The 24,910-nt window shown below is 47.2% G+C and overlaps 1 protein-coding gene across 3 annotated transcripts in view; it reads left to right on the top strand.

Annotated features, from left to right (window-relative positions):
- Nucleotides 1-10,641: 10,641 nt before the first annotated feature.
- DUSP22 (dual specificity phosphatase 22) overlaps nucleotides 10,642-24,910 on the top strand; it is a 64,460-nt gene continuing 50,191 nt past the window's right edge. For all 3 annotated transcript variants that reach the window (XM_081246635.1, XM_081246634.1, XM_081246633.1), the window contains exons 1-2: nucleotides 10,642-10,789; nucleotides 22,401-22,434. In XM_081246635.1, coding sequence (XP_081102761.1) covers nucleotides 10,769-10,789; nucleotides 22,401-22,434 — 55 coding nt within the window. In that variant the 5' untranslated portion in view covers nucleotides 10,642-10,768. The remainder of the gene's footprint in view (nucleotides 10,790-22,400; nucleotides 22,435-24,910) is intronic.

Here is a 24,910-nt window from a genome sequence, read left to right as displayed (position 1 = left end):
GGGTTTAAGACTTGTTGCCTTTACCTGGCCCTTATTCCTATTATTCTTTTCTATTGCTGACAACATAACTGGAATGTGATTTATGAGTAGCTTAGTCATCACACTAGTGTTCAGTTGGAAAACTTGAGACATACCATGTCCATATTTAAGTCCATCCTCTTTGGGTCACTCTTTTGTTTCATTTTTGTAACTCCATCAGCTATTCCTGGAAGACTCTATTTTATTCATCTTTCACTATTACCTTACTATCTCCCAATACCTATTTTAGTACTTTATGTAAAATTGGAACAATAATTGTTGTTTAAAAAATTATTGAAATAACATGCTTATAACTATGACCTAATCATGGTGGTATTTGTTTATCTCTCAGAACAAAGGTAGGAAAAATAATCACTTTTTAGAGCAATCAAAATATTGTGATTTATGCTGTAAGATACAACAAAATTTAAGTCATCATTGGGTTTTCCGTATTTTCTGGAGTAATTTAGCTCTGTATTTTCTACCTGGATAACCCAGAGGTATCTGAAACTCGGCATGTCCAGACAATAATCATCACTCTCCCACCAACCCTGTTCCTCCTCCTGCGTTCCCACCCTTGTGAATGGCGCCACCATCTATACAGTTACCAAAGCTAGAAACCTGGGGGTAACCCTTTGCTCTTCTCCCTTTCCAATCTCCTATATCCAATTAATCTTCAAGTCCTACGAATTCTCCCTCTTCCCTTTTCCCCAACCAGCCCTTCTCTCCATCACCTCTGCCAGTCTTTATTTCGGGCTCTCATTATTTTTCACCAGGCAACGGCCTTCTAAGTGATCTCCCCATCTTCAGTCTCACCTACTAAAATGCGACATACTCCAAAAAGCCCTCAGGATGCTCATTCTAAAATCCAACTCCTGAAAAGGGTCCCCAACATCTCTGAAAGGGAGTCTAAACTTCCTGGCATGGCATATGAAGATGTCTTTAAAATGGCTCTGCCCCCCTTCCACTGACGTCTTGCCTCTCTCCACTTTGCATTCTATGTTGCCACCTTGGTAAACCACCTCAGGTCCCCAAAGGTGCCACAGTCTCTCTTGCCAACATGCCTTTGTGTCTGTAACATCCTCTTTCGGAATTGTCCTTTATTCAGGCTTCATCATCTGGCTGATGGCTATCAGGGATGCAACCTGGACTGGTGGCTTCTGAGCTAGGCAGGCCTGAGTATGAAAACTGGCTTAGCCACTTGCTCAGCCTCTTTCAGCCTAATTCTCTTATCTGTAAAAAGGGGAAAATAATACCAACCTTCCTGGACCGCTAGGATGAACTAGAAATAATAAATAGAAAGGGTATGGTGGTAAAAACAACAACACACACAACTCATATTATGGTACAAATAAGCTTCTAAGTACTTTATTCATATTAACTCATTTATTATTCCACACTCAGTTCAAGAGCCACCTCCTCCATGGAGCCCTTCTTGATTTTTCAAAACTTGATGAGATATCTTTGCTGATCATTTTCTATTTGTCCCCCCGAATTCATTCTTACCCTTCTCTGTCCTGCAAGTGCCCTGGGAGAGTGTACATATGGAACAAATCACTTGGGCTCCTTTGCCGGCCTCCAGGTAGGTTCATTTTTTAAGTGAGATCAGAGAGCAGCCGGAGAGAGAGGCTAGGGTATCTCTTCCCCATGGCCTCCCTGACAAAGTCATGGTTCTGGCAGTGGCTGCTTCCTTCTCTGTATTAGTTTGCTAGAACTGCTGCCATAACAAAGTACCACAGACTGGACAGACAACATCTGTTATTTCTTTTAACAGCAGAACATTATTGTCTCACAGTTCTGGAAGCTGGAAGTCCAAGACCAAGGTGTCAGCAGGGTTGGTTTCTCCTGAGGCCTCTCTCCTTGGTGTGCAGGCAGCCGTCTTCTCCCTGTGTCCTCATAAGGTCTTCCCTCTGTGTGTGTCTGTGTCCTAACCGCCTCTTCCTTATTAAGATAGGATGCTTATTTTTATAGAAAAGAAGAGCCAGCTAAGGCAGTTCTGAGTGCCCTCCTCTAAGTTCCAAAAAGCAAGCTTTACAAACTCAGAGTATACCACATTACATGGAAATTACTTATATGTAAGTTCCTATTTCCAATGAACTTATAAATAAATGTGAGTTAAGTGTGGGGCAGTTTTGTTTTTATTTCTGTATCCTAAGCTTCTGGCACAATGCCTAGAACCTAGTAGGTTTTCAATAAATGTTGGTCGAATGCATAAAAATGGCACCTTAATGCTTGGAAATGGGGTTGCAAAAGGATATCTAAGGCCATGTTACCTGGGGAGCAGTAACTAGGCTGAGGGACAGTAGGCAGTGAGGGGGATTTAAGAGGAGAAAGAAGATGCTCAATTAAAGCACTTATGTACCCAAACCCTCCACTTTATGAAAATCTAACCGCTTTTAGGAAACTGTCCATTTTCCTTGAAATAAGTACTCTTTCAAGCATTGTGATCTCGTCAATTTAATACTATAAGGAAAATCTATTAGGCTCTCATGGTTACTCTGAGATAGTTTCTAGGGAAAATATTCAAATTGAACCTAACACAACTATTGATTTGTTTGGGGGAAGATCAATATGCATTTTTCTTCAGGGAGAAATACTGACATTGACTTTTCTTTAGCCAATACTTCCCTTCTGGAAAGTAGCAGCTGCTATAACTGTTGAGGAGAGACCAGTTCCTGCCACATAGAAGCAGCTGAAGACAGCCTGGCTCTGTCCAGTAATGGGAGACAGCTGCCCCTTTTCAACATTTCACACCTGGAACTATTTGTAAGTAAAGAGGAAGGTGCTTAAATAACAATTAAGTATTTTTTCTTATTTAAAGCTAATGTGTATTTCCCCAAGATACATCATAGATCTAGGGTAACCAGCTGTCCTGGATTGCCAAGGATTAAAGGGCTTCCTGGGACACAGGACTTCCAGTTCTAAAATGAGGGAAATCCTGGGCAAACTGGTAGTAACACTCATGACAGATGCTTTATACTGAGTGAAGGGACCAAACTGTCCCCTCTTTTTTTTTTTTTTTTTTTTTTTTTTTTGCGGTACACGGGCCTCTCACTGTTGTGGCCTCTCCCGTTGCGAAGCACAGGCTCCGGACGCGCAGGCTCAGCGGCCATGGCTCACGGGCCCAGCCGCTCCGCGGCATGTGGGATCTTCCCAGACCGGGGCACGAACTCGTGTCCCCTGCATCGGCAGGCGGACTCTCAACCACTGCGCCACCAGGGAAGCCCTGTCCCCTCTTTTTTATGTGATAACTAAACATTTTAGAAATAAGAAATCTCATAAAATTAAAAAGAACAGAAAGTGACTGATACAAACTAAAACCATATATTTTTTTAGGAAATAGGTAAAGAGGGCTAAGGGGTTATTATCTTGACTCAGTGAAACTTTACACTTAAGAACCAGAAGGGAACACGGTCTGTTTCAAGGTAGTTCTGCCTCTACCACACAGCAGACATTTTACCTCTGCAGCCCTGTCATACATAGCCAGATATGTAATTCTGGAGATCAGAGTCAATACTTATACTGACTCTGAAGTCCTAGAGTTACTATTACTCAAGGGAAAAAAACACACACATACCTTTATACCAAAAAGAAACTTCATACATGGCTTGAATAAAATAACCACAAAGCAGAGAGCTTCCTGCCCCATTTGCTTGGTTGTTATGACTGCAATGAAAATAGTGAGATTTTAAAAGCAAAAGTTCACCTTAAATTGTACATTTTTTTATTATATTCAATATCTTCCAATAACCTATAATGGAAAATAATCTGAAAATGTGTAATATATATAACTGAATCACTTAGCTATACACATGAAACCAACACAATATTGTAAATGACTATACTTAAAAAAATTATACACATTTTTAGAAGCACTGCAGTGAGGAAAGATGTCCACATACCATACTGTCTTATATATCAATTATCTATCTCTCTAACCAACCACTGCACTTGCCCTTGGGCTGCCTTACAAAACCTTGACAAGCAGGAGAGGAGACTGATATTTAAAAGTCACAAAGTTTTCTACGTTTAGAGATAGAGATCTCACATCACCTTGAAGACAAACTGTGCCTTTGATAGGGTAAAAGCACCATCATGGACCCTTTAATTACAAGAGAGGTAAAGTAAGGACTTCCTTGTATTTTGGAGCAGAATGGGGGAGAAACTGATACCATTATAAAGCCAAATATAAATGTTTTTAGATTGAGACATCACTCTAGTCTGTACCGTATGCAAGTTGTGTGTTGGTGAATCAGGGCGAGCATTGCCTCAGACTTTCCTGACCTCTTTCAGGGATTACTGGATGTATAAGAGGTGAAAGAGAAACACACCCTAACTTCCTGTGAACTGAATTCACCTCGTGCTACAGTGGCTTGATCCTCCTTGCAGCAGTTGCTCCTGTGCTCGTGGCTGTCTATGCAGATCTGGAGTTGAAGCCCTGCATAGAAAGGACACACAGGTGTGACAGAGATGGTAAAAAGTGCAGGCCAACTAGCACTGGAAAGGTGCCAGTCTTTGAACAGCAATATGCAGCTCTGAGTGAATTTGTCTTCTCTGGGTGGAGGCAGGTGGTCTCCTGCAGACCAAGAGATGGTCAGTGAGAAAACACAAATGCCCTGTCATGTATAAGAAAGAAAATGATCCTGATCTATTGTTTAGCCTGAGTAGCACTTTATGTATAATGGTCTTTCTGTAATTCACAGGGTTTTAATGATGAATGACAAATCAAAATAATGATAAATATTAACAAATTGCCCAACAGAGTGTTGAACAATGACACCATTATGTCATATGAAATGGACTTCCCCTCTCACAATAAGTGAAATTTCTCTTGGGACATTCCATCCTCTGAGGAAACCCCCTTCTCCCTCCAGCCCCCTACCCAGACACTTTTTAATGTCTTCAGATCTAGCTCAATTTCTCTTTCACATAAAAGGGGGGAAAACAAACAAAACTAACCACCATGAAGCTCTTCAGTAGGAAAGGACTCTAAAGTAACATTCAGCAGATGGGGATCAGTTTCTCTAAGGAGCGCTGCCCTTGCCCAGCTGTTTCTCAGAGCTGAGGCTTCTCTTGCCATCTTCTCTCGTGTCTTCACTTCAGGGCTGCCCCCAACCACCGAAGGCATTTGAAGAAGCAGAAGTACGCCTCCCAGAGGGCAGCTGGGTATGCAGGTGTGGTAAATGCAGATGGATCCTCTGGCCAGGGACACTTAGGGACTATCCCACTTTCCACTAGATTGCAGGCCATGCTGTCACTTTGAATAGGGTTTTAGGAAGATCTAGAGACCGTGAAAACAGTCTGAACCACTTAGCTATACACATGAAACCAGCTAACATCACCTACTAGTGTACATTTAAGTGGTTATCAAGTGAGAGAAAGGGAGAGGGAAAGAGACACACGGAGAAAGAAATTTCGTCCCTAAAAGATCTCATCCCTATGGGCCCACTGCACAAACAACACTGGCAGGGGCTGCGTTTGCTCTCCAAGGGCTGGAGACATTTCTGATCATCATCAGGGAAGTACCTAGTGTGTCTCCTTGCACCCAGATGAGCTAGAATAAAAAGTAAGGCCCAAGTTGTACCTTATGCCAGCCTTGTCACACACAGATGGAAAGGACAATTATTCTACTGAATCTAAAATACATTCGTTGTTCAGATTTTGTCAGCTCTTTTGGGCTGGGATCATCAACCATGCAAGGTTTCTGTTTTTTTCACCATGAAAAGTTTTAAAGGACCTGTTTGTTGCCTCAGGTAGACCTTCCTTAGTAGAGAGAGGGAAGTGCATAGGTGGAGTCAGACCATTCCAAATAAGAAAAAGAACCACAGCCAACCTGCAAGATGATGTTCATAAACCAGGAATGCTTTCCTAACCAAAGCTCAAAGAACAACATGATGTCAAGGGCAGAATGACAGAAAGTGCTGGGCTCTGCCAACCACAGCTATGGCTGCAAATCAAGAGGAAGGGTACAGCAACACATGAAAACACTGTGTTCAATCTCTCTCTCTCGCTCTCTCTCTCTGTCTTTCTGTCTCTGTCTCTCTCTCACCAGTATATACTGCATCAGTTTCAAAAACAAAGCACAATAGGACTTTGGTCACTCCTAGATCACAGCCATCCCACATGGAAATTGCATTGCTCTAGAAGAGGCAGGCTAAGTAGATACAGCATTGATAGAGTATCTGGCATATAAAGGGATGAATTATTTGTGAACCTTACATCTGGATAAATGCAACAATCTCCCAGTTGTGCTTTCTCTCCTTAATCAACAAACATCTGAAAGTTTCCCCACATAGTAGGGGCTATTTCAGGTGCTGGATACTAAGATTGATGACAACTTGTCCCTGCCCTCATGAAGCTTACAATTTTGGAAACTAGGTATACTGACAACACACAGGCATACGTGCTACAACCTGCAGGCTGACAGCAGTGTCACCATCCTCCAGTCTTTAGGGACCCGGGCTCTGTCTTATTCCCCCTTTGCCTGATCCTCTGCCCTATAATCGGCCTCACAGCTCCATTCCTCCACAACTGGCCTTGCCTCTGCCAACCCAGCTGGAAGCTCTACATGTCAACATAATTTATTGATTCCCAACTACATGCCTGCTGGCATCTCTCCACTTACCTCCTCCCAGACTCTCCACCACGTCTCTCTGCCTTGCTTACCTACCTGGGTATTCATTTCTCCTGCTGTTTTCCCCTGACGCCACACTCTCCAGTTGTTAGTGCTCTGAGATCTGAGGTCCCCAAACCTCTTAAGTGGAGGAAGGAAACCAAGTTCATATTCAGGAGACTGCTTGCAGGGCTGGAAATCAGTGGCCTGTCAAACGCTGAGATCACTGAAGGGGCCATCCTCATGGTCAGACTGCTCGGCATAGACCGAAGCAGTCAACTGGATACCCACTCTCTTTCTGGACAGTTCTGGAGAAGCAGAGAAAAATGTTTTGTGCTTTTGTTTCAGTAGTTATAGACTCTTTTTTTTTTTTTTTTTTTTTTTTTTTTACTTATTTCCACAATTCATTAGGTTCTAGCTTTTTTTTTTTTTTAACTTTTAGTCATGTTTTGGCTAGATTAGCTCTTCACCTTAACTTCTTGTTCTTAATTTGTTCTAATTTGACCGTGTGGCCTGAGGATTCTGCAGAGGGCTAACATCACCTACTAGTGTACATTTAAGTGGTTATCAAGTGAGAGAAAGAGAGAGGGAAAGAGACACATGGAGAAAGAAATTTCGTCCCTAAGAGATCTCATCCCTATGGGCCCACTGCACAAACAACACTGGCAGGGGCTGCGTTTGCTCTCCAAGGGCTGGAGACATTTCTGATCGTCATGACTGAGGGGTGCCCCTGGCATCCAGTAGTAGAGGCCAGGGATACCGCTAAACATCGTACAACGCACAGGACAGCCCCACAAGAAAAAAAAAAAAAGATCTAGCCCCAAATGTCAGCAGTGCTGAGGCTGAGACACTCCAGATTACAGTATGTTCAAAAGGCCAAGGAAGATTACTTAACTACTTCCCACTTGGGCCAAGGTCTACCTCAATTCTCTGAATTATCAGCAACACCCGTAATGACTTGGCTGGCTCTAACGGCTGACCTTCTGCTTGTGGGCTTTTACCCACTCCCACCTTAAAGTTCAAAGTTACCGCTCACGAAATACACCACTAACCAGTTATCCGTAACCACATGCGTACGGTCCCTGCTGGCCCACGTGACTAGTAACCATTCCGCACTGGGCACACATGAAAGCTTTATTTGTTTGGGAGTTGCTGCCAAAATTTGTGGTGTTGGCTGTGCTGAGACACAGGAAAACAGCAGGAAGAAAAGTAGAAGTAAAAATCTTACATGGAGTGAAATTCCACTAGGCTTATGATGCCTTAACAATTTTACGAATAAGAATGCAAGTGAATAGATTCTACTCTAAATGTGAAGCCAGCCAGCTTCGTCTAGGAGTCTTCTTCCCTCCCTTCTTTCCATTATCAGCAGCTATAAAGAACAAAAGAGGAAGACAGGAAGGAGCTTGGAGATGAGTATGTCACCTGTTCAGCATGAGAGCTGAACCTGAAAATCTCTGAGGTGGTGCTGTGAAAATTAAAAGAGAAAACCAGGACATGTTGAAATGGATCAGACTTGCTCTTTTCCTTTTCTTTACTCACAGAATTGCAACACACGACAATGATAATTTTTGGGTTATGATGCAGAGAGTTGGGGTTAGCTTCAAGGATAAGGTGGACGGGAGTGCAGGGAGATAGAGTCCCTTATGGAAAACTTTCCCGACACACCCACGCACGCACATGCACGCGCACACCCACGCACACACAGACACACACACAAATACAGACACACAAACGCACGCACACGCACACACCATAGCTGGTTCTGAGCTTAGGAGAGCTTGTTAAGCAGATGGTCTGAGCTAGAAAAATAAGTTTATAAGAAATAAATAAGAGAAAGAAAATGTTCCAAATGGATGGCAGAAGAAAAAAAGGGTGTGGCTCTGTCATTTATGGGCAAATACTAACTCAAGAATTGTTCACGTTTTCGAAAGTTCATCTGAACTGGAAGCAACAACAGCACAAGTAGAGGAGGGAAATAAAAGTCGCTCACTGATTGCTGGCTAGGACCTTTGAAAACTCACAGTCCAATGCTCTATTTTAAGGAGGAAAAAAATGGTTCAGAAAAGCTGATCATCTTGCCCAATAGCACTCTGAGATTTAGGGACACAGCTTGGTCTTGGGATTCCCCAGGCAGCCCACTAACCATGCTGTGCTGTCTATAAGCAGGAAGGCAGTAAAAGTAATGATGGTGAGGGGCAGAGGAGGTGGGCTGTCCAGGTGACTGGGAGGTGGGAGGGAAAAGAGGAAGTGAAGGTGGTGGGGAAGGAACACCCCAGAAGCAAGGGTTAGGAAGGGTCCTATCCTACCCACGGGGGACAATTTTGGTGTACACCAAGGGGGGCTTCCTACACATGGGGCTCTGGTACCTGTTGTGGCCCAGAAGACATCAACAAGGAGGGAAACGACTAAGATGGAGTCTGCAAGTTCTTTTCAAAATGCCAGCATTCCTTAGAACCTCACTACTGTTTCCTCAGTCTTCTGGAATTTGTGAACTTATTCCACAAATATTTACTGAACACCTATTTTGTGCCAGGCCCTGTCCCTGGCCATGTGGCTGCAGCAGTGAATAAGACAGACAAGGTCCTTTTCCTCTGCAGGATGCTTTCTAGTGAGATAGATAGCAAATAAATACGAGAATGTCCACTCATCTTAAGTGCTATGAAGAAAACAATACAGGATAATATGATGGTGACTGGAGGATCTCCTTTAGATTGGGTGGTCAGGAAAAGCCTCTTTGAGGAGGTGACATTTGGGCTGGGAGCTTGAAGAGCCAGCTAGGGACTGAGATGGCTGGGTGGAGAGCACAGCCCACACGAAGGCTCAAGGCCATGGTCAAGTGATCAAGCGCCAAGGGTGGCACGTTCACGGGGCACACAGAAAGTCTGTGTGGCTGCGACTCGGGAAAGGAGGAGCAGATGAAATGAGGTCATCGGAGGTGAGCCCGGCCGTATCAGAATGAGGCATCCGTTCATTTAACAAATAATTATCAAGCACCCACGATGTGCAGGGTATTGCTGAGGGTATAAAAATGAAACGGCTAGACGCCTAGTTCAAGGATTCTGTCCGCAGGGAAGAAGTCAGGAGTTTAGTAAGGGTGACAGAATACTTACACAATTCTGCTACAGCTTAGAAAGTATTCCACTCCAGGCAGAACCACAGCGCAGACATTACCGTGTTGCTTAGCAAGGAAAGGGGCTTTCCGGAAGCAATTGTATCAACATACCCATGCAACTACTAGAGCCAGTTTACAATCTGAAGGGGACACACTGGCCGTCCAAAGTCGCGGTATGACGTCTGACATCCGGACATCTGCTCCGCCAGGGTCGGGAGGTTAGGTCATCCCAGAGATGAGTCACCGAGCCCACCTTTCTCCACCGGGTGAGCCTTCTCGCTCTTCGTGGGTGCGGCAGGACCGTAGGAATCCCCCCACCCGGCCTAAATCGGTAGCACTCAGAAAACCCAGGCAGGGGAGCCTGCAAGACCAAGGCTTCGATTAGCACCTGATTCACCCAGGCAGTCAAGGCAGGGCGGCGACTGCCGGTAACAGGCCCCCAGTGGCCCCGGGGAAAGGCCTGCTGGAGTTTTGGTGACCCTGACCCCGGGGGAGCGACCCGTGACACGCCTCACTGGCTAGGGGCTGCGCCTGCGTGACCACCGGCCCCGCCCCGTCTCGGAACGCGCAGGGCGACGGCGGCCAGGGCGGGGGTGCGCGTGCGCCCTGGGCCCGGGCCCCCGAGGAGCCAGAGTCCTGGAGGCCCCCGCTCCCAGGAGTCATGTCCCTGCGCCCCGGCCCCCGGGAGACATAATCCCTGCCCCCCGGCCGGGCCCCTAGGAACCGCGTCCACAAGTCCCGGGGGCCGGCGTGGCAGGCGCCGGGCTCACTCCGGGAGGGGGCGGGCGCCGCGAGCCCCTTCCCGCAGGGGCGCCTGTGCCGCTGCCCGGTGGACGGGGAGCCCGGGAGCCGCGGGGGACAGGAGCGCAGCGGACAGAGAAGCCTGGGCACCGCCGGTCCCTCTTGCTGTTTACGCTGCGGGCGCGCAGTGCCCCCTGCCCGCCCGCCCACTGCTCCCCCGCCCGCTCCAACATGCCCTCAGTGCGCCTGCCGCCGCGCCCCGGGCGCTAGACCGCGCGGCCGCCATGGGGAATGGGATGAACAAGGTAACGTGTCCCTCGTTCCTGCCCTCTGCCTCCACTCCTCAGCCTGCCTGCGCGGGGCTTCGCCGGCGAGGGGAGCCCTCCGCGCCCCGTCCGCGCCCCCGGGCCCCCGAGAGGCGGGGTCCCCGCGTGCCTGCGTCTGCGAGGCCCCCGGGCCCCGCCGCTTCCGGCTTGTGGCTGAGAACTAGCCGTGCCCTTTAGCGGCGCCGGCGCTTGTTCTACCCCGACTTGGGCTGAGCTCACAAGGATTGTGGTTTCTGCCTTTTCTCCCCTCCCCTTCACCCCCAGCCTCGGCTCTAGAAGCATCACCACCCACGTCATTACTAAAGTGGGGTAGATAAGTGTCTTCTCTTCCGTAATTTCCTCTTCCCAGATTTTTTTTTCCGTGTGCGCAGATAACTTTATCTTGTGGACAGAAAAGTTGCCAGAGGCCTAAATCCTGAGGTGCTTTTAATTCCTTGGGGGGCGGGTGGGGCGGGTGGTGAGAGCACAGAGTCAGAGCTGGTTTATCCGGATCGTATGGTTTCTGCGCAGGGCGACCTGTGCCTTCCGGAATAGAAAACCCGGCTTGCTCTGCTCTCCGGCGCCCCAGACCCTTCTTCCGAGGCCGTGGGACGGTCTGTGCCTTTCCTGCCGGTGGAGGGGACCAGATTCCAACTCTTACGGTTAAGAGTTGCCTGGGGTGTATTCATGTCAAGCGCAAGGTTAAGGAGCTTTTGATCTGGTACTACTGGTTTAAGGAAAAGACTTACAAAACTTTTTTTAAAAAAGCCCTCATCTTCACGGGTCTTTGAAATGGTCCTGGATCAGCGATTAGTCCCTGGTCTGCTCTTCCCCGGTGTATTCCACTCACCCGCGTCTCCGCGCGCTTTCAGCTTCCCTACTGGGTGGGTATAAAGCTGATTTGTCAGCCCTGGGGTTCTTTCAGCTGGAGTGTCAGCAGTCCAGGCAGGTAGGAAAGGTACCCACTTAACTCTTCACCTGCCACGTCAAGTTCACAGTCATGGAGACTCAGTTTATATAAAAGGACGATTGTGTGGTCTAGGCCTGTGTACCGGAGGTTTTTTGGTAACCAGAATGGTATTCCTTGTGAGGGCTTTTTTGGTGGGAAGGGTGGGTGGAAAGAGACTCTTTCTTTCTTGGATAAGTACTCGCAGTATGTATGTCCCCATTAGCACTAGAATCCGTCAGCACCACGTGCTTTTGCTTTTTTAATGCAGACAGAACAATAAAGGGGCTCCTGCGAGTTTGTGGGCTCTGTTTGCCTTCCCATTAGTTGTGGTCACACCTCAGCTTTACTTTGTTGTTTTCCTACAGTTATTTCCCCTTGAGGTGTTCACTCTCCACCTCTTTCAGCATTTAATTTGTAATGTTTTTCTATTATAACTCAAAGAACGTGCTTAGGAATACAAATCATTGCCTAAGAGTTCCAAATTAATTGCAGGCTTTTCAGCAAAAGCAGTCATATTCATATCATGATTTTTACCTTTCAAAGAAAGCACTACATTTCTTGATGATGTTATTCTCATGACCATCTTATATTTTAAGTAGAGCCACTATCTGCAATGTAGAGACGGGGAAACACACATACAGACAGATTTAGAGACACCATTAAATCAACGAATTGTTATTGTGTACTTCCTATTAACCAGGTGCTGTACTGGTTGAGGGGGCTAGGAGAGGTGCAGTGGTAAAAAACACAGACAGAGGGCTTTCACAGAACCTTCAGTATAGACCAGCAATTTGCCCAATAGAAATATAATGTGAGCTATATATGTAACTTAAATTTTTCTAGTAGCCACATTAAAAAAGTAAAAAGAAACCAATTTTAATAATATATTTAACTGAAATATGTTGAGAATATTGTTGTTTCAACACTTAACCGTGATAAAGTTACTCTTAAAATGGTTTGTATATTTTTTTTTGTACTAAGTCTTCAAAGTCTGGTGTGTATTTGATATTTAAATCACATCTCACTTGGAATTAGCCACATTTTAAGTACTCAAAGCCACTGTGGCTAATGGCTACTGTATTACACAACACGGGTTGTGTGCGTGTGTGTGTGTGTGTGTGTGTTTGAGAAAGAGAGAGAAAACAAACACAAGGTGGGGAGGAGTGGAGGCTCCAGAGGATAAGATAGGCAATTTCTTGAGAGTCGGGTAAGTAGATGTGATGAGCACAGCCTAGAAGCAGCATTCAGTCCAGGCCAAGGATCATGCTAGAGAAAAGATGTTTAAGCTGAGATCTGAAGAACTGCTCTAAGTTGCAAGGTTATTTCGTGGCAAAGTAGATTGCTGGAAGCGAGAAGTTAAAAGCCTTAATTAGAATTTGCTCATGTGTTAGTGTGTGACTTGGAACTAGGCTTCATTTCTCTGTTAAAAAAAGAAAAGAATGGTTGATTTGCAGACGTAGTGGAATTAGTATAAGGTGGTAGCCGTAGAAATGCTTTTCTAAGAACATTTATAGATAAAAACGCAGTGCCTTTGGAACTGAAAACTTTATTTGCGCTGTGTGTTACCTGAGGTGCTTGGGACAAGATTTATTTCCAGTCTCACAGAAGTCGGTCATCCTTGGCAAAAGGAAACTTATGAACTAAGCAATGCAGCAGTTTTTGAATACAGCAGTTTTCATTTCTATTCTTTGTCCTCGTGGAGGATCTTCTCATCAATACACCCCCAGTCTCCTCTGTGTGGCAGAATATCGTGCCCATCTCAGTTAGGTGTACACAGCGTGCTACGTGGAGAGTGTTAGGGGAGGAAGCATCTGTGTTCTGGCCAATTAAAGATGATGAGGGAACAGAAGAGAATACAGCAGTTGTAATCTTTTTTTTGAGCCTCATACAACGTGCCTGCAGTTTATAAATCTAAGCCTCACCGTAGCCCCAGGAGTCAGTCTGTCTTATCTTACTCTCTGTGCAGATTAGGAAATGGAGACTCAGATTAAGTAGCACGTCTAAGGTCCTAATGCTAGGAAGTGGCAGAACTGGGTTTTGAACCCAGTTCCCACTGATGTTGAAGATAGAGTCTTTCTTTGAACTAGAATACCAGTTCATTCCAAGTGATTTGTGAAGACACTGAAAAAAGCTCCCCGGAGTCCCAAATTAGGTGCAAAATAGGAAAAGCCATCTCCTCTCTCCCTTTATGTTTGATATTGATAAGGAGGAGAGGGTTAAGTCAGGCAACTACAACTATTTTTTCATTGTTTTTTGTGCAGTTTCCAAATAGATCCTCTAAAGTGACGAAAATTATAGTCACTGATGAACTTACGGTGTGCCAAGGCCTGTTTTGAGACTTCACCACATGGAGTAACTCAACGAATCCCCGCCACAACTCCATGAAGCAGGTGCTGCCATGTTCATCCCTGCTTTACAGATGACCTGGCCAGAGTGACCCATTGTGTGAGTGGCAGAGCCTGGTCTCAAAGCCAGGTGGCCTAGCTCTTGGCTTCATGCAGATTGCCCCGCCTTGCTGCTGAAGGCCAGTCTGGCAAGTGTCTCTAGTAGGATTAGGTTAAACTAAACAGGCTGCTGCAAGCAAATGTGTTTCTGTGGAGCCTTTGAAAATTCCTAGCTGTGTCGAAGTTTTCTCAAAGGTCTGACCCCCAAGTCTTTTGGGGGAGGGCCTGTAAAGAAAAGTCCTCGTTCTCATCTTATTAGTCTTAAGTGCTATAATAGCCCATTAAAAACAAAAATCTAATCTCTGTGGCCAAGCATTCTATTAGAGAAATATGCATGTTTTTATCTTGAGCAACGTGAACTAATGATCTAAAAGTGGGCTGAAGCATTACCATTCTAGGGCAGATTGTAAGGACCCAGCATTGGTTCAGTTCATCCAGCACACAGCTGCCCAGTCTGGTGGCCTTTTCCTTCCTCACTGCCCTGTTTCCCCTGAAAGCATCCTACCTGGTGGAAACGGATGCTGCCCAGTATTTCATGGGCAACTTGCTCATGGCAGCGGGAGGCAAACACTTAGCTTGGTGCATCACTTTTCTATGAGAAGCCCACTGTTGTGAAAGAGAGGGCCAGAGCTATCAGAAAGTCTGATTTGTGGTGTCTGCCACTCTGCTACTGCATGGGTGTGTCCTTGAAAAGGTCACTCAGTGTTTCTGAGCATCATTTTCTTTATTGCCCTTGATTCATAGGGATGGTGGTTTGCTTAACTAGTCTCCTTATGTTACTTCCCCCAATTACTACCCAGATTCTTGGGGGAAGCAAATGAGAATGTATTAGAAGACATTTTTGCAAACTGTAAAGTACAAATATGCGCTGCTATTAGTGTTCTTGGATTTTTCCCATCAACGGTGACAGCAAAGACATCTGCTTTAGATATGGTTGACACCTGTTTTAGGATGACTTCTCAGGAAGACAATGGAGTACAGTTGAGAAAGGAGTATAGTCCAAGGGCAAAGAGCAAGGAGAATATGTCCCCCTAGGCATAGACCGTTCCTCAACCTCTGCACTGTTGACATTTGGGGCTGGATCATTCTTTGATGTGGACCCCAGAGGGGGCTTCGCGGCATTGTGGTGAACAGCATACCAGCCTCCACCCGCTAGGTGCCAGTAGCACTCTCCCCTCATGGTGACAACCAGAAATTTCTCTGGGCACTGCCAGGTGTCCTCTGGAGGGTAAAACTACAGTTGAGAACCACTGGCCTGGGGTTCTCCATTCACAGTCTCCTGAGCCCTGTGTGATATGGAACTGAATCATTATCAGAAGGTGGAATAAGGCTGAAAAGGTTGAGAAGCATGGTTTTAGTTTGGGAAGGGGCTAGACGGTCGGACATCCTTGTGCTGTTGGATGCTGTCCTTCCCACAGTGGAGCACCAGATGTGGCTGCCTTCAGAACTCAGTCATCTGTCCAGTCACCAGTGCATCAAATAAGGGTATGGAATTCCTGCTATCGTCAAGGCACCGTGCTCGGTCCTGTAGTGGGAAATAACGTGAAAGACAAGACCCTGCCACCCAAATTGGTCACAGGCAGCCTACAGAGGAGTCCTGCAGGAGGGAGCACGCCGCAAGCGGCGCGGCTGTGGGCCTGGTGGATGCATGGTTCCATGCTGGTGGTTTCTGTCTTCTCCACACCACCCCTTGAATGTTTTTTCTTCTCAACATTACAGTTTTATTTCATTTTAAAGAAATAGATGCTTAAGGCTCTGTTCTAAGTGCACACAAGAGTATTCTCGGATTCTTCCTTTCATAAATGCAAACGGTTAAGTCCATGGCCAAATGGCATTAAGAAAGTCTGTGACATTTAGACCTTCAGGGAATCCACCAAAGTCTTCCCCGTCGCCCCTGGCTTTGAAACCCACAGAGTCCTTTCTAACCTAGGAAGAATTAAGATCCCCCACCCCATGACCGTGTACTGCTACTTGATCAGGAATTATATCTTACATCTGTTTGGGTGGCGCTCTCGGATTCCATGGCATCCTGAAGTACTAAGAAAAATGTTTAAAAAATAAACCTAAAATATTTCCTGTCTTAGAAGCAATGTTGTTTTGTGCCCAAGTGCTTTTTTGTGGCGAAGGATTTGATTTTGTCCATGTGTCTGTGGTCAGCATTAGGACAGTGTGGCTGTGGAGGATGCTGACCAAGAGGAGCCATCAGCCATGGTCAGGCAGGGTTTCTGCAGGATATTCGTTATCTCTCCCAGACAGTGTTTTAGTAGAAAACAAGAATCATTTTTGACCAGCAGGGTGTCAGAGAGTGTTTCCCTTTGTGATGTGCTTCATCACCTTTTATTCAGTGATTATTGCTTCATGTGCCCATCTCTGGGCCTGGCTTTTGGGACACAGCAGGGAACAAGACAGACACAACCCCTGCTTCAAGGTCAATCAAAAAAGTAAGCAAACAAATGAAAAAATTTTAGGTACTGATCAACGTGATAAAGAAAATAAAACAGGGTAATGTGACGGAGGGTGCCAGGGAGTTTGATGGTCAGGGAAGACCGCCCTAGGAGCTGTTATCTCAACATGAGACCTAAGTGACAAGCAGCCACCCAGGTGGATGATGGGGCGTGAACATCCTCAGCAGAGGGAAAGAACAGTGGTTTCCAAGGCCCAAGGATGGTTGGGACCAATTCTCTAGTTTTCTTTTAGAGCCATAGAACATTCCCACGTTGCACTTACAGACGTTTTCCTTGATCTATCCTTACTTCTCACTATGTGGTGATAACTTCACTCCCCCTGTGTTCTTGCTTCGGGCTTGAGTTCAGACTTTCCATGAATTCACTGGTCAGCCACTTTGTCCCAGGTGCACACTCTGCTCTTCCCTGGCCTCCCCCATGAGCCAAGAGGAGCCGTGAGCCTGCCGGAAAAATATTTCATTTCATTTTCTCTTTCTCTGTACTTAGGGAGTACCAGCAACAATAATATCAGGGAAGTCAACCAGTCAAATTTTTTGAGTTTTAAGTTTGAACTGAGGCTGACTGGTGTAGAAATTTAAATATTTACGGGCTTTTTATTCTCCTTGAAAACAAAAACGTAATTTCTCTCCCTGGCAATGGCCAGTTCTCCAGCCTTCCTGGATCTTGTTTTGTAATTTTATATGGAAGGAACTGCAGAAACTGGGATTGAGCAATTTGCTTTCTATTTCTAGCCCCTGAATCTGTAGCTTATTCTCCTGGTCTGGAAAATGGAGTTAAAAGTTTACTGGCACAACTCTGTCCTCTCCTTAAAATATTTAAGTGCATGTAAAATGTGCATCTGACGTGATGTTTGGTAAGTTGCCTCCTGGATTTTGCGAAGTTCAGACCTCTGTCCTTGCCAGCGCTCTGCCCCGGGGTCCCTTCTGGGAGCCTCTCTCCTTTAACACCAGCCCCAGAGCCACTGGCCCTGAACAGAAAACTTCCCAGAGCAGAAAGGGGCAAAGCTTGATCTCTCAGGCCTCGCTCATCATGGTTTTCCATCTTTCTCTTCCTTGCTTGGCCCCCTCCCACCTGACTCACGTTGTCTATTTGTTCATTCGTTTGTTGAAGAAACATTTACTTAAGTATCTACCAATCAATGGAGAACCACTCAAGTTTAGAGAAGACATTCACAAATACGATGCAGGCAGCAGATAGAGGTCATAGACTAGATGTCTATGGCTCATACTCAGCCTACAGATGTTTTATTTATCACGGTATTTAAGGTTTTGAAAAAATGCAGTTGACAGTATTTGAAAATTGGGCTGTTTCCCATAAAACCCAGATGTTGGAATTGGGGATCCTGGCCTGCATCTCTGCATCATCACCTCGGCCAGGCATGGGGCCGGGCGGAGGCTAAAGACATAGAAACTTCCATCCTTGAAGGTCTTTCTTGCTGAGGTGTCGAATTTCTGATAGCTACTTGGAGCCCTAAGGAGATTTTAATGTGAAGTCCTGTGATCGACGTTGCACCTTGAAGGAGGCTTGAGGAATCCTTTGGAGAGACCAGTCCAGAGGTAGGCAGGTCTCTAAGAGCTGTTGCAGTAGGTCAGGCGGGAGCTGAACAAAGGCACTGCACCAGGGCCCAGAGGAGCGGACTAACTGGGGATCCGTGGAGGAGTGGAAGGTGGTGCTGACTGAGGCAAGACTGGTGTCCAGAGGAGGGAGGCATCTCCTGTTGGCTCCTGGAGTGCCCGTGGGGCTGCCCTTGCAGGTGGGTAGGGCTTTGCTAGTCTATGACTTGCTTGAAGGTCTGTGCAGTTCATTTGCATTTGTGCATTTTTTCTGGGTTGAAAGGCCAACATCAGGGTCCCTGGTTGTAAGCAACAGAATCCAAATGTGACTCCTTTAGGTAGAATAGGTCAGAAGGCTGGGAAGTCTGGAGAACCAGATTTAGGCCACTCTGCCAGGAGCAGATCCTAGAACTGGTCTGGGGAGAGCATTTCTGCGGCTGCCCCAAGATGCTACTGCTGCTGCCAGTGGGTCCTGCATGTTCCACCTGCCCTGCTGGAAGAGAGGATGCTCTGAGTTATCTCTGGCTTCTAGTCTGGAGGAGCTGTGGAGACGTGTTGCACTTACGTCCCATGTCCCTGCTGTAGCAGGAAGGCAGATGGGCGTGGGGATCTTATGGAGGAAGAGCTGGGCTCTGCTTCCCACTGAGACTCCAGCGTGGGGATGGGGATTCTCTAAACACAGGAAAGGGCTTCAGAGGCTAGGAAACCAATAAGATAACTGTCAATTACAGGGTTTATAATTTTCAAACATACCCATGGGATGAGGGACCCCAAAGAGTGAGCATCTCTTCCCTGTCTAGAGAGAGTGCTGGCAGCAGAGCAGGTGATAGTCCAAGGTGGAGCCAGTAGGGGGTGTTGGGGAAATAGGGCTTATCTGGCTTGACTGGAGACTGAAGGGAAGTGGGGAACCCTTTAGAGGTAGGACGCCATGTGGAGATTCTCAGTTCATTGTCAGTTCGGGCCTTCAGTTTCTTGGGAAAGGGTTTGCCAACAAACACTTTGACCTAGAAAATGACCCAACGAGAATATGGCTTTCAGAAATCAATTTGATGAGACAGAGAAGTTCAGTGGCTACTGCTCTAGCCTGTGAGGTTCTGCACTGGGACCCTTGGCCTCACTACCAAGGGGCAAGGGCCGTGATGGGACTTGGTAGCTCACTGAGGGGTGCCCTGCTGGGAGGGGACTCCACGTTGTTCATTCTGGGTGACGGGGAGAAGGTGACACCGTGAGGGGACAGGTGGGATCAGTAGTGGGGGTGGGAGGATAATGGGGTGCAGAGTGTGGAAGACGCCCTGGAGGTGAGTTCCAAAGGATGGATTCAAGGATCATACAGTCAGTTCGAGAGCAGTAGAGCCCAGAGATGAGCTAATCTCATGCCCCTGTTTTATTTTATTTGAAAATAATATGAAATATATTCACTTATGTTTAGTAGAGAAGGTAATAGAAGTACAAAGAAGAAAAGCAAAAGTGGGCCATAATCTTTTCCCCAAATAACCCCACTTGACTTTCTGGAAAAACTAAATTGAAGTAATGCATGTGCACGATATGGAAGAGTGCAGACGGAAATATAGAAGTGGTCTTTCCAGACCTCCCAGCCCCCAGTGTCCCCTTCACAGAGGTGAGCACGATAAGGAAGGCATTCCTTTATATTTATCATGATCTTTCCCAGATACAGTAGATAGAAATAACTTCTTTCTAACAGCCCCACACACCTCGCATCTCGGTGGCACTTAACCTAGAGCCTGAACACTTGCCGCGGCTGCCCCTCCTCGGCACCTTCCGTCTCACCTCCTTCAGGCTTGCTCCCCGGAGAGACGGGCCTTCTTTCTCAGGCTGGCTGTCTCCACCGGCCCCCTGCCTGTCCTTCCTCTCTCCCAGCCCACTTCTTTTGGACATCAGGGCCCCTGAGTGTCAGCGCCTCCTGCAGGTCCTCGGGGATCCCAGAGTGGTCAAGGCGCCTCTTCCCTCCCTAGGCAAGCAACTCAGCAAGGGAAGTGGGACACTGGCAGGGCCATGTCTCTTGGTCACACTGTATCCCGAGTGCCCAGAGGGTACCCGTGTGTGACAGGAACTCAGGAAACCATTCAGCCACTGTAATACATTCTGCGACTTTGGGGAAGCAAACGTGCTCCATGACTGTGTTGTGGTCCATTGTAACTGTCAGCTGTATGAATTGGGAGACTTCTGTGGTCAGTGTTAGGAAAGAAAAATAACTTTGACACATTGGAAATGGCGAGGAAGATTCTGTTCAAGACCATGACAAGTGGGCGATGGAGCTCCACCCCCAGTGCCGCCGGGGCAGGTGAGGGAGTGGGTGGAAATCACTGATGGAGCTTGATCAGTAGCCAAGGGTGGAGGAAGGGGGGCTTGACCGATACCAAGAGCGGGTGGGCGCTTGACAACTGGCTCAGCAGGGTTCTTGGCTAAATCTGGCCAAGGACCAGCCAGGTGGAGAAGACTCGAAGTTCGGTCAGGGAGGAAGTCTGTGTCCCCATCAGCCAAAGGAGCTGGGTGATGATTTTGCCCTTGAGTATCTAATAAAGATAGGAGAGACCCTGGAAACCCGCAGATGACACGTGAAGAAGCTCTGTGCAGGCAAGAGCTGCCAGAGCGTCAGTTCGAGGCGTCTCCCAGGTGAACTTGCATTGTGCTTACAACGTTGTTTTAAAACAGGAATGGTGAACTATTTACTCCACCCTTCCTCCCAGGAGAATCCCAAAGACTGATTATGTTTCAAGAAAGACCTGTCAAGTGTTTTAGTTCCTTGGCAGTTTTACATTTCCTGGTTCCAGGGCTAACCCTGCCCGCCTCAGTGCTGTGACTTTCTCAGTCCCCTGGGGCACTCTCCAAGCCAGTTTTGCCTCCCAGGGTGTTGAGTCAGCCAGAGTGACCACATGTCTCCATGACGACGATGTCACTTCTGGATTTTGCCTTTTGTCCTAGATTATTAATAGTGCCTCTTTTCACTCTCACAAGTGTCCTGTTTTGGTCGATTAGTTCTTTGGTCCCCCATGACAGACGCTGACCCTGGACCCAGTACTGCTGTGTCCCAGTAGATCCCCACAGTGACTTTTTAGCAGGCAGCTGGTTGTCAGGAAGATGCTTGAAGGAATCCAAGCACGTGAAGCACGCGTTACTACCTGCTGCTTTCAGCTTTCTTAGTGGAAGTGGGAAAAACAATAGGGAGTGTGAAGCAGATGGGGCTGAGAGGTGTGTGTAGCAGTGGTGCTGATGAGGGTGTCACCAAGGCACCAGGGGTTGCAGTGAAGTGTCACCACGGCCAGTGTGCCGTATGCACTTGGAAATCATATAGGTGGTGTAGCTTCCAAAGCAGTGTCCATATTTGGATTTCAGAGGTTCCATACAGAGTACTGGCAGGACAGGAATTAGCTTCGTGTTTTGTAAAGTGGGGGGTGCTTTAGGGTGAGAATTACAGTCACCCATTCCCATCTCAGGTCTACTGAGTCATTCTGTGCGGAGCCTGGGGCTGGGGGCATCCCAGAAATCTGAAGTTTTAATAGGTTCCGCTGATTCTGGTGGATAGTCGGGCTTGAGAACGACTGCCTTAGAAGTAGATGTTTTGCAGCAAATGTGTGTTCTTACTAACGTGAACGTTTAGACAATTTTTTCACTCATTTAGCAGCTCTTCACTGAACGGTAATCACGGGCCAAGCCCTGGGCCGGGAGCTGGGTGTGCAGCCCAGCAGAGGGGACAGACCTCCGCATCACTGCAAGGGGAAGACAGTGGGCGCTGAAGCAGGGGTCACCCCAGACGCAGGGCTCAGGACAGGCCTCCCCAGGGCATGAGTCGGAGCTGGGGCCTGGAGGATAGGGAGAGCGGGGGTAGAGCTGCTGCCTGGCTGCGGAACAGCATGTGCAAAGCCTCAGACTGCAGAGGGCGGGTCTGCTGGAGCTGAGAGAGACGTGGGAGAGGAGGAAGCGGGGGGCAGGCAGGCAGGACGGGTGGAGGGGATGCTGGCGGTGCTTGGTTTGGGGCTGGACTCAGAAAGCCGGCGAGCACTGCGAGTCCCGGAGACAAGGATGCCTTGTCCGTGCTGTCCATCTGGGAAGGTGCTGGGAGGCGGGTGTGGTGGGCACAGGCCTGGGCTGCACTCCCACCTCCGGGAGGGCCCCGCCTCGTGCCAGATGCCGTCAGCCGCGGGCCTGTAACACTCGCGTCTGGTCTGTGTCTCCCCCTAGATCCTGCCTGGCCTGTATATCGGCAACTTCAAAGGTGAGTTCTCCTTTTTTATTATTGTGGTAAAATATGCAAACCATTAAATATGCCATTTTAACTTCTTTTTAAGCATGCAGATCAGTGGCATTAAGTACCTTCACACCATCGTGCAGCCGTCTGCACCATCCGTCCACAGGACTCTTTCATTTTCCCAACTGAATCTGTCTCCATCGGACACTAACTCCCCATCCCCCAACCCAGCCCCTGGAAACCACACCCCTCCTTTCTGTCTATGAATCTGATGGCTCTGGGGACCTCGTATGAGTGGAGTCATGCAATATTAGTCCTTTTGTGACTTTTATTATTATTTTATTATTAGTCCTTTTATTTCACTGGGCATAACAAAGTTGATTCACTTTTGTAGCCTGCGTCAGAATTTCCTTCCTGTTTAAGGCTGAATAATGTTCCAGTGTGTGGATGAACCACACGGTGTTTGTCCATCACCTGTGGACGGACACTTGGACGCCCCCGTTAGTGGTGAGTTCGCTTTTTTAAAGATTACCTTTAGGCTCTCACGCACGATGGGGTCCAGGTGTAGATGGCAGTTCATCAAGAGTCTGGTCTGGACATGGCCACCACTGTGCTCTGGTCCTTGTACCCCGACGCCTTGGCCAATGGCTGGCAGAGTGGCGTGGAGCCCTGCAGCTTCCACCTTGACCTCTGACCTTCTTTTTAACTCTGCATGCTTGCTGGAGCTTTATTATCAAAAGAAGATGGCTAAAAGGCACATTCAGCAGCCATGTAACTTGTTTGTCATCTTTATCACTTTTATTTTCTAGTTATTAATAAATTTTCAGAAAGCCATTTTTTTAATTACCTGGGGAAGACAAGTGGCAGTTTCATCGCTAGCAGATTATTCTTATCCTGTGTTGACTTTTCTGCTTACACATGTCTCTGCAGCTTGTTGAATATTTGTTGATATGCTGTCTGCTACTGACCTTTCATTTTTAGCGCGTTTGTCTCAAAATGCTCTGTAGATGCAAAGGTGAGTAGCAACCCACGGAGCAAAGTGCACGCGGAGGGGAGGGGCTGGTCTCCACCCGTCGTGAGGCATTTGAGTGTGTGTGATGGGGAGCCCGGTCTCCCTCGCGCTGGAGATGGACTGCGTGTCATCCAGGGACTGGGCCCGGGACACGTGCAGAAACAAGTCTCCTGTTCTGGTGGAGAGGGCCCGCCTCACCACGCCTCCCTCCCCAGACAAACAAGAACACACTCCTGTCTGTTTTCTGGTAGTTGCTTAAATCTGTGAGTTAGGTTCACATCGATTGGTAAAGCGGTCTCAGTGACTTCTGTGCGTGATGTTCATTTCCTTTTCCCCCTGGGCTCCGAGGGCAGCTAACTGGCCTCAGAGAGAATTGAGCACAGTGACCTGACAGCTGCTGGTTGCTGCTAGAACATGCTGGAAACAGTCCTGGAGTTCCTAAGTCAGTGAGCCCTGTAGTTCGGAAAAGCTACAGAACTTTGTGGCAGGCAGGCGAGTGGTGCCAGAACGCGCGAACATCCTTATGGTCATGTAGTGAATCATTATTAACGCTTTCATGGGGAGAGGGGAATGTCTTTGTTTTTGAAAACAACAGACTTTAGGATAAATTCTTGGAAGGAGAATTGCTGGGTGACTATTTTTACAAGGCAAAGATTGTAATAAATACCAACCGAACTCAATACTTCTGCCAACAGTTTCCATCACGCTTACAGGTGGTACCAGGCGGCTGCTTGCCAGACCTCGGTTTGAGCAGCAAAGGACTAAGTTAAGTTCTCCTAAGATTTTGTGCTCAGGAAGAGCTTGTGCATGTGCACGTGGGCGAGCTGATGACCCCACGGCAGACCTTCCAGCTGCATTCACACTCATTACCACGGTGCCCACGGCTCTAGACGGCCGTCCACCCATAACTTGTAGTCCTGAAGAACAAATGTCATCATTCCAATAGTGTTGGCTGAGCACGTATGCACGTAAATGGGCGGACAGAGCCTGTGCTCTGGGAAAGAGTAATCCGAAGGTGGCGTATGCATGTGGATGGTGCTGCAAGAGAATAGAATGGAGCACAGAGCAGAAGGGGCACAAGCATCCCCAGGAGTCACTTCTGTTTTCTTTGGGGACCAACAGTCAGTTTTCTCATCTGTGGTATCAAGGGTGGTTGTATTCAAAAACAATTTTATCCCCAAACCACCGTTTTCGTTGTTGTTCATCTTAATCTGTGTTACAGAAGTATATTTATGGGGTGATGAAAATGCTCTAAAATTAGATTGTGGTGATGGTTAAACAATTCTGAATATACTAAAACCCATTGAATTGTATGCTTTAAAAGGGTGAATTTTATGGTGTGTGAATTATCTCAATAACACTGTTTCTTAAAAAGAGGAAAACACGTATATTTAAACAGTCTTTAAAATTCAAGTCCTGGGTGGAGTCAGAATCTGGAAGAGCCTGGCCTGGAGTGCCTGGCGCTGCTCTGGAGACCCCAAAGGCCTCTCC

This window comes from Mesoplodon bidens (genome assembly GCF_964165515.1).
Source record: "Mesoplodon bidens genome assembly, chromosome: 10".
NCBI classification, from domain to species: domain Eukaryota; kingdom Metazoa; phylum Chordata; class Mammalia; order Artiodactyla; family Ziphiidae; genus Mesoplodon; species Mesoplodon bidens.
This window is presented reverse-complemented; position numbering and strand designations above follow the sequence as displayed.